Source organism: Dendrobium catenatum, unplaced genomic scaffold, assembly GCF_001605985.2.
Source record: "Dendrobium catenatum unplaced genomic scaffold, ASM160598v2 fragScaff_scaffold_82, whole genome shotgun sequence".
Lineage (NCBI taxonomy): Eukaryota > Viridiplantae > Streptophyta > Magnoliopsida > Asparagales > Orchidaceae > Dendrobium > Dendrobium catenatum.
In genome coordinates, this window is record NW_021318544.1 from 621935 (window position 1) to 633555 (window position 11621).

Sequence of the window (11621 nt, forward strand, 5' to 3'; positions counted from 1 at the left end):
ATTGTTGTTAGCAGCGATTGACCATTTCAAATGTTGGTTATGGCTATAGGGTTCTTCAAATCTTTAAGATATTTGTTTCCTTTATGTAGAGAATTATTTATATTTCTTAATGAGCTTAATTCAATAATCTTTAGCTCCTTAGATTCCTCTTCTCAAGATGCTCGATTTGATTATAAACATTCAAGATTCAAAAACCATTTGATCCTACAATTAATGTTCCAAATATTTTAATCATACTTCAAGTATTTGATTTAAGCTTATTTGGATTCGGATTGAATCATTTTTTTTTTGTCATTAGGTTTATCCCATTCCATAACACTCAATCCAAACAAACATTTTTTTTGAAATATAAAACAATTTTCATTTCTCAATGCACTAATATTTTTAATTGTATATAAATATTTATTTATAATTTTGTTTATTATTATAGTACATACAAAATAAAAATATGTGACGAAAAACCAGTAACTTCCATGTAATCAGAAAAAATGTCATCTTTAGCTAGATTTCAAAATGAATATCCTGAGCTAAAATTTCTTCGAATTTAATTCAATTCTAGCCAGTTCAAAGTGCTTTAGCCTTCGAGACCAATACTGGCGGAATCTTTGCTTTGCATACTCCAAGTAATTGAAGTAAGTATCATTTACATGATCCTGCATACAACAGAGTGAGTAAATTAACGGTTTAAATGCAATGAGGTTTTATTATGAAAAGGAAGAGCAACTTACCTACCGAAATTAATCCCCAAATCAAGTGACTAACGAGAGTGTACTTCTCAATTCTTGCGAGGAGATTCTCAACTTCAAGAGGGTCTGGTTTGTCACCTATTATTACACATACAAATAAAAATACAATTTTATTTAAAGAGAAAAAGTTCAAAAATTAATTATTGATCCATTTTAACTCAGAGAGAGAGAGAGAGAGACTAAGAAAAGTATTAATGCTTCATTTTGGCCATTCTTTTTCATTTTTGTGCCTTTTTTCCTTTTATTTTTCTTTGTGAAAAAGTGTTGTTCTTCGTGATTTTTCAAGAGCAAGTGTAATAGTGATTGTGGGAGAGTGTTTGAGAGAGATTTATTACAAGTAGAGTGTGAAGGGTTCACAAAATTACTCAAAAGTAAGGATCTCTTTGTGTTTTTGGTTACAACTCTTCTTTTCTTCTTTCAAGTTGCTAATGAGAAGATCTGGTTATTTGCAGACACTTGAAGAGTGTGAAAGGATGACGGTTCTTTGCCTACACTTGGAGAGTGTAAACAGACGACGATTCTCTGCCGACACTTAGAGGGTGTGAAAGGATGATGGTTCTTTGTCAACACTTGGAGAGTGTGAACAGATGACAGTTCTTTGCCGACACTTGGATGGTGTGAAAGGATGACAGTTCTCTACCGAAACTTGGAGAGTGTGAACATACGACGGTTCTCTGTCGACACCTGGAGAGTGTGAAAGGACAACGATTCTCTACCGACACTTGGAGAGTGTGAACAGACAATGATTCTGTGTTGATGCTTGGAGGGTGTGAAAGGACGAATAGTTCTCTGTCGCACCAGGAATTGGTGAAAAAAAGGAATTGTAAAGGCTTCTCCTCCTTACTGTGAGGACAAAAGGAAAGTCACTTTTATAATAGTACAATACATGAAGAGAGAGTCTTTAGGGAGTGGAAGTAGGTCATGTTTGATCGAACCACTATAAATCGTTGTGTCATTTTATTTTCTGCTTTTTTATTTTTTGCAATTTTGTTATTGTGGTTGAAAAGCTCATTTCTTCGAATTTAATTCACTTCTAGCCAGTTCAAGATGCTTTAGCCTTCGAGACCAATACTGGCGGAATCTTTGCTTTGCATACTCCAAGTAATTGAAGTAAGTATCATTTACATGATCCTGCATACAACAGAGTGAGTAAATTAACGGTTTAAATGCAATGAGGTTTTATTATGAAAAGGAAGAGCAACTTACCTACCGAAACTAATCCCCAAATCAAGTGACTAACGAGAGTGTACTTCTCAATTCTTGCGAGGAGATTCTCAACTTCAAGAGGGTCTGGTTTGTCACCTATTATTGCACATACAAATAAAAATACAATTTTATTTAAAGAGAAAAAGTTCAAAAATTAATTATTGATCCATTTTAACTCAGAGAGAGAGAGACTAAGAAAAGTATTGAAGCTTCATTTTGGCCATTCTTTTTCATTTTTGTGCCTTTTTTCCTTTTATTTTTCTTTGTGAAAAAGTGTTGTTCTTCGTGATTTTTCAAGAGCAAATGTAATAGTGATTGTGGGAGAGTGTTTGAGAGAGATTTATTGCAAGTGGAGTGTGAAGGGTTCACAAAATTACTCAAAAGTAAGGATCTCTTTGTGTTTTTGGTTACAACTCTTCTTTTCTTCTTTCAAGTTGCTAATGAGAAGATCTGGTTATTTGCAGACACTTGAAGAGTGTGAAAGGACGACGGTTCTTTGCCTACACTTAGAGAGTGTAAACAGACGACGATTCTCTGCCGACACTTAGAGGGTGTGAAAGGATGATGGTTCTTTGTCGACACTTGGAGAGTGTGAACAGATGACGGTTCTTTGCCGACACTTGGATGGTGTGAAAGGATGACAGTTCTCTACCGAAACTTGAAGAGTGTGAACATACGACGGTTCTCTGTCGACACCTGGAGAGTGTGAAAGGACAACGATTCTCTACCGACACTTGGAGAGTGTGAACAGACAATGATTCTGTGTTGATGCTGAAAGGATGAATAGTTCTCTGTCGCACCAGGAATTGGTGAAAAAAAGGAATTGTAAAGGCTTCTCCTCCTTACTGTGAGGACAAAAGGAAAGTCGCTTTTATAATAGTACAATACATGAAGAGAGAGTCTTTAGGGAGTGAAAGTAGGTCATGTTTGATCGAACCACTATAAATCCTTGTGTCATTTTATTTTCTGCATTTTTATTTTTTTCAATTTTGTTATTGTGGTTGAAAAGCTCATTTCAAAAGATAATCAAATTTGGGAATTGGTTAAAATGGTTTTCTATTAAAAAATCCAAGAGAATTTTTAAATTACTAATTCAACCCCCCCCCCCCCTCTTGGTTAGCCTTGGGACAATAGCTTAGGTTTAACAACCTATACGGAATCAATAGTTTAATTGAGTGTTATAAATGGACTCATATTGCTGTTGAGATTATTAATCATTATGGGAATGATACCTCAAGTTTCTTGATTGCCTTATTTTTTTAAGGGGGAGGTTTATTAGTTTCTTATTGTAAGTTCTTGCATTTATTTGAGAATTCTTTGGACTATTTTTTATTGGCAATGATGTCCTCACCAAGAGTTATTTATGCTTTTACTCTATTAATAAGATTAAAATAAAATCAACTATTTATTGTAATAATGAGCAGTGAAAAGGTCTAGGGTGGAGAAAAATAACTTAAATTAAGTTTGAATCTACTCGCAAAATTTGAAATGCATAAGAGGAGAATCTTTCAAAATATTCCTCAAGTGTCTCTTCATCAATTTGTTAAATTCTAGAAAAATAGGAGGAATCCTTAATGATCCTCTGCTTAACAATGAATTATTTGATTAAAAGATTAATTTGGTGAAATTAAGAATAGTTTTACTAGAGAGTAAAATTAAGAGAAATATTTTCTCAATAGAGTTATAAGGAAGATTTTACATAAGTTTACAGCAAAAAATTGTTGACATACATGATGATTCTGTACTATTTGATATAATAATAAGGATATCAAGTCTCGTTATAATGATTAGTTATAGGAAACTTAAAGTCCATTATGATAGATAATAGATAATTCCCTCAACTAAAGATAAAAGATTTTTTAAATCAACAATGTTGAGTAAGTTCATTCCTACCGATCACAAGTAATTCCTTATAAACAGGGTATTAAAGTTAATATCTTATACTATCATGAGAGGCATCAATAATGCAAGGTTGATATAAGCCTATCAAGATTTTTAAAAGATTATGAGTTAGTCGAGTAGCATGAGATGGATATGTCGAATAAGCAATATTTGAGAGACCCTATTGAGGCTATATGGCGGAGGAACTATAATATATTGATAAGGAGATACTATAAAGGTATTATCAAATTGATTAGCCCTATATTATTAGTTTTTGTAGGAGAACTCTATCATACTACGATGCTGCTATTTAATGCTAGTCTTTCTTAGAGAGTTGAAGGAATTTAGCTTGATGCAAATCCATCCTGCATATACGAGCCTCCAAAGTGAGGCATAAGTAGCCTTAACAAGTTTGATTGTGTTGTCTTTAATTGATGGATTGATTGCTTGCCTTCGAAAAAAATATTTATAAAATGATCAGAATGTTTCTCACATATGATGCAAATGATTACATTATACAAGATTTATCAAGATAAATTGAAAAATTAACATCTATGTTTTGTATAAAGATTCAACACATACACAAATAAAGAAGTTGCAAGAGACACTAGAGAATTTTATATGAAAAAATGGAAAAGGAAAAAATAACACAGCCTAGCCTAGATGATGAGATTGACTTTGTAAGTTAAATTATAGAGATTCACTCTATCCTACAATTGGAGAAGAAATGATTATAAAATAATAAGCAGAAGCATGATATCATATAATTAAAATAGAGATTGCTAAAAAAGTCATGGCGGAATAACGAAAATGTTTGGACAATATTAGATTATTAGTGGAGTGATTATAATCGATTGATAATAATCATGCAAAAATGGTTTAATAAAAGTGGTTTGATGATGATAGTTGGGCGATGGCTCCAGACAATGGTAAATAGGCAATGTGATCAAAGAACGATATAATAAAAAAAGAGGGGATTGACGACATTGATTAAATGATTATTTTTGTTAGCAGTGATTGACCACTTCAAATGTTGGTTATAGCTATAGGGTTCTTAAAATATTTAAGATTTTTGTTCCCTTCATGTAGAGAATTATTTATATTTCTCAATGAGCTCAATTCAATAATCTTTAGCTCCTTAGATTTGTCTTTGCAAGATGCTCGATTTGATTATAAACATTCAAGATTCAAAAACCATTTGATCATACAATTAAACTCCCAATATTTTCAATCATACATCAAGTGTTTGATTTAAGCTTATTTGGATTCGGATTGAATCATTTTTTGTATCATTAGGTTTATCCCATTCCATAACACTCAATCAAAACAGACATTTTTTTGAAATATTAAACAATTTTCATTTCTCAAAGCACTAAAATTTTTAATCATATACAAAATATTTATTTATAAATTTGTTTATTATTACAGTACATGCAAAATAAAAGTATCTGACAAAACATTAGTAAAATCAGAAAAAATTGTCATCTTTAGCTAGATTTCAAAATGGATATCCTGAGCTAAAATTTCTCCGGATTTTAATTCTCTGCTCGCCAGTTCAAAGTTCTTTAACCTTTTGAGACCAATACTGATGAAATCTTTGATTTGCATACTCCAAGTAATCGAAGTCAGTATCATTTACATGATCCTTCATACAACAGAGCGAGTAAATTAATGGCTTGAATGCAATGAGGTTTTATTATGAAAATGAAGAGCAACTTACGTACCGAAATTAATCCCCATAATCCCCAAATCAAGTGACTAACGAGAGTGTACTTCTCAATGCTTGCGAGGAGATTCTCAACTTCAAGAGGGTATGGTTTGTTACCTATTACACATACAATAAAAATGCAATATTATTTAAAGAGAAAAAGTTCAAAAAATTAATTACTGGTCCATTTTAACTTAGAGAGGGAGCCTCAGAAAGGTATTGAAGCTTCATTCTGGCCATTCTTTTCCATTTTTGTGCCTTTATTTTTGTTTTATTTTCCTTTGTAAAGCCAGCTCACTTAAGTGAATTAAAGACTTATTTAGTGAATGATACAGTAAGTTCTCAACTTTGGCATCCCATTAAAACCACCAAAAACTCCAAATTTCTTTCATTTTCAAAGTGGAGGAGAATTTGATTCTTTTTTTAAAGCTTGTATGCCACAATAAGAGGATGAGACCTTTATTGAAGGAAAGCTTCACCTGTAAATGCTCATGCATTTTATGGGACGATGTTAATATTCTTGTGCATGTGAGCGTAAATAAAATTTCCAATACTTTGTATAAGATATTCCAATTCTTTGTTTAAGAAATACCCTTGCATATTTGCATTTTAGTTGTGTTTAATTTCTTAGCTAGATGGAGGATTCCAATACTATTTTTGAAAGTGTCCTTTTATCAAAATGACCAAGTTGGTAGTGATGATAATGCAAATAAAATAGATAATGATGAACACAATGATGCTGACATTTGTGGATTGATGGAAAATAAATGGATGAGACAAGAGTTTTGAAGATGAGAAGAAGGATGAGTTCAACTACCTAGAGTCATTTTAAGATATAGCCCATGATATTGATGGAAAACAAAGATGTGAATGTAGAAAATGTGGTGCAATATTTCAATGTATTAGTAAAAATGATACTGACAAGCTAAAATGCCATTACAAAATTGTAAGAAACGAGGTACTCTAGATATAGTAGTGCTTATTTTGCAAACTAACTACCGCTTATCCATTTTTATGTCTTATATTAAGTTTGACCAACAAGAGTTTCATTATTTATTTAGTGTTTCTATTAGTATGCATCATCTGCCCTTTCAATATAATGAACCAGTAGGTGTTTGAGCACTATAACTTTTTCTGTGCATTGATGTACAATTAGACTAAAAAAATACTACAATAAATGACTAAAATAAATTGTTCATTAAAGAAAAAGAGCATATTAAATCATTATTATCAAAATCTACTAGTTGAGTTTGTTTAACATCTGACCCATAGATTTCTATGACACATGCAGTTTTATCGGTTTAACTATGCACTTCAATGATAATAACTTGTGTTTACAAAGAAGATAATGAATTTTTGTTTTATGCCACTCCCACATGACAGAATAGCTTTATTTGAAAAGCTACAATCGTTTTTAATTGAATATACCTTTATTTGAAAAACTACAATCTTTAAGAGTAAGCTTTTTAGTATTTAGGGTTTAGGAAAATGCTTCTACTAATAGTATTTTTTCTTGTTTTTAAGAAATCATTTAAATTTATGAGGTAGACCATTGTGATGGTGAATTGTTTCATATATGATGTTGCATACATATTGTGAACCTTATTGTGTAGGAAGGTATGAAGGAGATAAATTAATGTATTTCAAATATATACTAGGGTGAGAATAAAGTATGTAAAAGGTTCTCAGGCTAAAAAAAAAAAAAATTGGGCTGTGACAAAATAAGTTATCTTGATTCAAAAAGTGGTTTGGGGCAAGTTGTTCCTATAAGATGGAACACTTTTATTATGCTTGACATTATTATTAATTATAGATGTGATTTTCACATTTCTACTTGAGTGATTCCAACTATAAGTCTGATCCAAATAGCATTGAATGAGATATAATGGAGAACATTTGTGATTTCTTAGCTCTTTTCTATGAGATAACTTGTGCATTCTCTAGCACTAAATGTTCAACTGCAAATCTACACTTCCCTTAAATCTCTACTAATTATGCAACGCCAAAGCATGTAATGGCATCAAGTATGCTATCCAAATTTGAGAAGTGCTAGTCAATTTCCTTTATCTTAAAAAAAGTAGCTATTATTCTATATTCCAAATAAAGATTTAACTTTGTTGTGTTGTGTTACCAGAAATTACGTGGTTATGATTATGTTCTTTAAACTAGAAAGCTTAGAGATAAGTTATTTTCATTATTTGAAACTACTCAAAAGCTAACAAGTATGGTTTAGAGGGACAATTATCAATAGCAATACAAAGTTCTCAAATTAATATTTCAAATAGTCTTTCTTCTATAATTATTAAATTATAATTTATGCAGTACTTCTATTTAAATTACTGTAATTATATGTTTATGCTTGATCTAATTTTTATAAATACTATTTTTTTTTAAATTTATCAAGATTATTTTTTAACTTCACAAATAGGATTTTAATTCATTCCAGAAGGAAGTTACAATGCCTAAAAGGTAAAAAAAATGAAATTTATCTTGATGAACTTAAAATAGAAAATTTGAATTAGATATCTTACATTTCTAGAATGGTCATTTGTATTGTGTTGACCTTAATTTTGCCCAAGCTCTTGGTCAAAGGGTTGACTTGGTAAAATTGACCAAGTCAGACCCCAAGACCCTCTTCAATAGGTTCAATGAGTCGAACTGAGTCTGTTGAGGTCAGACCTAGGTTCTGGGTGAACTTGGTTGACCAGGTCAACCCGGGTTGACCCAAATTGACCTAGAAGAGCCTAATTCATTTCCAAATCAATTTCAACTCTTCTATGGTTCAGCCCTCCACCCACTTGGGTCTAATTGACCATGTTGACTATGATGACTCATGCCTTGGTCAAACCTAGTCTTGCATGGTCAAGCTTGACCTATTTTGGTCAAATTCATCCTAATTTAATCTCATTTAATGCCCTAATTGATTGCTAATGCATTTTGAATTTAAAACCATGGCCCCAAGGCCAATTTCCCTCCTATTTTGGCCCTTGATCTCATCCCCGCCGTTGATCATAGAGTAGAGGCTTTAAATAGAGAAAAATTAGGTAATTTTAGGACCTTTTGCCAATTGCTCTCACTCCAAGTCTTATCAGCCCGAGATTCTTGAAGAGAGAGCTCCCCTCACCTTCCACTTGCTTGCCCAACCAAATCCTGACGACCCTAAGCCACCGGCGACGTCAACTCTGGTGAACCGAGACCAAGGGACGTCCAGAGCTTCTTCCGTCCGATCGAGGCCTTTTAGGAGCTCAATCTCAAGAGGAATATTGTTCGTGAGGAGTCCACGAATCCAACGAGCCCAAGAACTCCCGAATCCACCGTGTGGATTGAGGTAAAACCTAAACCCTAGCTAGAAACACTTAGGGTTAATTAGCGTTTCATAAAATGCATTTTAGATCGTAAAATTACACCCCCAACATTGTTCTTCATGTGTGGAGTCTAGATCTAAAATTTTGTTTAATTTGGCTCACCCTATCGAGAGAACGAGATGAAAAATAGGTTTAGGGTTTCGGACGTTAGGTTCTATTCGCCTGAGGGAAGCCGGACCGTTGATCTATCAACGGTCGTGATCCAGCCGTTCCGCAGCTTGGATCGACTCGGGGCTAGATCCCACAGTTAATGCTCCCGTGCGGCTCCATCTGGACCGCTCGTTTCGGACAGCGGAAGATCGGACGGTCCCCGCGGCCATCCGACGTAGAATAGTGACGAGCTACCGTCGCATGATTGCGCAATTATGGTGCAATGATTGGCGGCGGCGCTAATCATTGCCCATGATTGGTGCGCCGTCTTCCCGGAACCGCAGATCGAACCCGGGCAGGCCACGTTTCGTCGCCGATTGTTTTAAATAAAATAAACTTTTTTTTATTAGTTTAAAATCTATTTTAACTTTAAAAAATCATAGAAAATTCATTTTCGCTCCATTTTCGACATATAATACCTCATTTTGATCATATTTTTATTCTCTACATGATAAATTTTTTTTTATAAAAATAATGTGTAAATTTTATATTATTTACAAAACAGTAAAAACACTATTTTTAAAAATATTCTTTTAATTATTTTATTATAATATCATTATTTTAATTATAATATATTTACCCTTGTGCGACTATTTTAATATTATTTAAATAATTAATTACCCTAATTATTTTGAAATTAAAAATTTTTTTGAAACCTTGATTGGGTGAGCTGTGGGTCTCCCGTATATTTATTTACTATAACTTGACTTATTTTTAATTATCTTAATTTTCAAATTTTACATATATGTATTTAAGTATTTGAAAACTACTTTAAAATTACTTATATGTTAAATCTTTTAATTTTGGGAGACCCACTACATGAAATTTTAAGCATAGATCCTACTTGTGAAGAGTAATCATGGGGGAGTGGATTAGTGGATGGTTGAGTTCCAATCATTCATTAATCTCTTCATTAGTTTTATTTATTGTTCGTTGGTCGTAGATTATATATGTAGGTCGCACCACGAGCACTTAACTTAGGCTCTCCTAGATCTAAGGATATGGTGTGTTTACTACTTTTATTTATTCCATGCATTTATTACCTTGAGGGTTACTGCAAAACTATATTTAAACCTTTACAACATAGTGACACCCTAAGGACAACAATTAAGGAAAAAAAAAAGGACAACAATTAAGGACCCGTCTAGCAAATTTAGAAATTTTCTAGGGGATAGGATAGACCCCCAATTGACATGAAAACTTCAAAACTTAAACTTAGTGAAATCTAAAACATTCCAGAATTTTCTAGAAAATTTTAGAGCTTGTTAGCCACATAATTAACCAACCATAATTAACTTGCTAAATAAGGCCCCGAGACCTTATAAAATTACAATAAATACAATTTTAGGTCAAAATATTACTCATAATATCTTGCACTGACCAAAATCTGACCCTTGACTTTAGATAAATAGGGCTCCTCAGTTTGACTCTAGGTTGACCCTTAATTTGAACATAGGTGGAAATTAACTTTTTTGCCTCTAATAATTCATTAAAAATTATTTAAAATCTCAAATTTTCACCAAACACTTAGGATCACTTTCTCAGGTCATCCCCAACTTTTGGGAGTGATTTCAATCTGTTTGGGGCTGATTTGGGTCAAAACCATAAAATCAGCCCTTAATTGGGAAATTTAGAAAATTCCCTTAAATACCCTTAACTTAGAACATTCATAACTTATTGTAGGAAATTCTAAATCAGAAAAACTCACTTGTATTGAACTTCTATTAGAGTCTAGTATTTATTAAAAATATTAGGATTCTAGAAAATGGCCTAGATTAGAAAGTCAACGTTTTGGTCAATCGTAGTTCATTTAGGGCCCAAAACTTAGAAAATTCATAACTTTGTGTAGAGAACTCCGATTTCAGTGTACTACATGTCTAATTACTCATATTAAGGTCTAGTATTTTTCTAATGTATTAGGATTCCCAAACCTAACCTATTTCCCATAGTGATCTTTTGGACCCTTAGCTTAATTCCTAGGAGGACCCGGAACTTTCCAAAATTGGCTAATACCACTTTAACTTTAAATATCATTACCCTAAGCATTAAAAATTGACCAACAAACTAAATTAATTAAAATGGATTCTAATTCATTAATATTTGAATTTCAATTAAAATTTCCTTTTCTGGCCTATAGCAAACCTGAACTCTAAGCAACTTTAACTAAATCATTACCCTAAGCATTAAAAATTGACCAACAAACTAAATTAATTAAAATGGATTCTAATTCATTAATATTTGAATTTCAATTAAAATTTCCTTTTCTGGCCTATAGCAAACCTGAACTCTAAGCAAATTTAACTAACTACCCTATTTAGGACCTATCCAAATCACACAAGCCTTACACACACATAGAATTGTTTTCTAGGGCACCACTTCTAGATCTAGGTTAGGCTGCTGGGTTTTATTTTCTGCTGTGTGCCAGAGCTTTTCGTGGTTTTCATTGTATGTTGTTTGAAAATGATTGGTGTGTTTTCTTAGTTTTTCTGCACTCTGTGGATGATGTGATGAGCGCTAGATTTAACCCTAGGATAGGAATATCATATATATATATATATATATATA

General features: G+C 32.6%; 1 protein-coding gene across 1 annotated transcript in view; it reads right to left on the minus strand.

Moving 5' to 3' along the window:
* Nucleotides 1-5213: 5213 nt before the first annotated feature.
* The window catches only part of LOC110116409 (probable choline kinase 2), a 43854-nt gene continuing 37446 nt past the window's right edge, over nucleotides 5214-11621 (minus strand). The window contains exons 6-7 of the mRNA XM_020849954.2: nucleotides 5558-5658; nucleotides 5214-5478 (exon numbers count right to left, since the gene is read on the minus strand). Of these exons, the coding sequence (XP_020705613.1) occupies nucleotides 5389-5478; nucleotides 5558-5658 (191 nt within the window). The 3' untranslated portion in view covers nucleotides 5214-5388. The remainder of the gene's footprint in view (nucleotides 5479-5557; nucleotides 5659-11621) is intronic.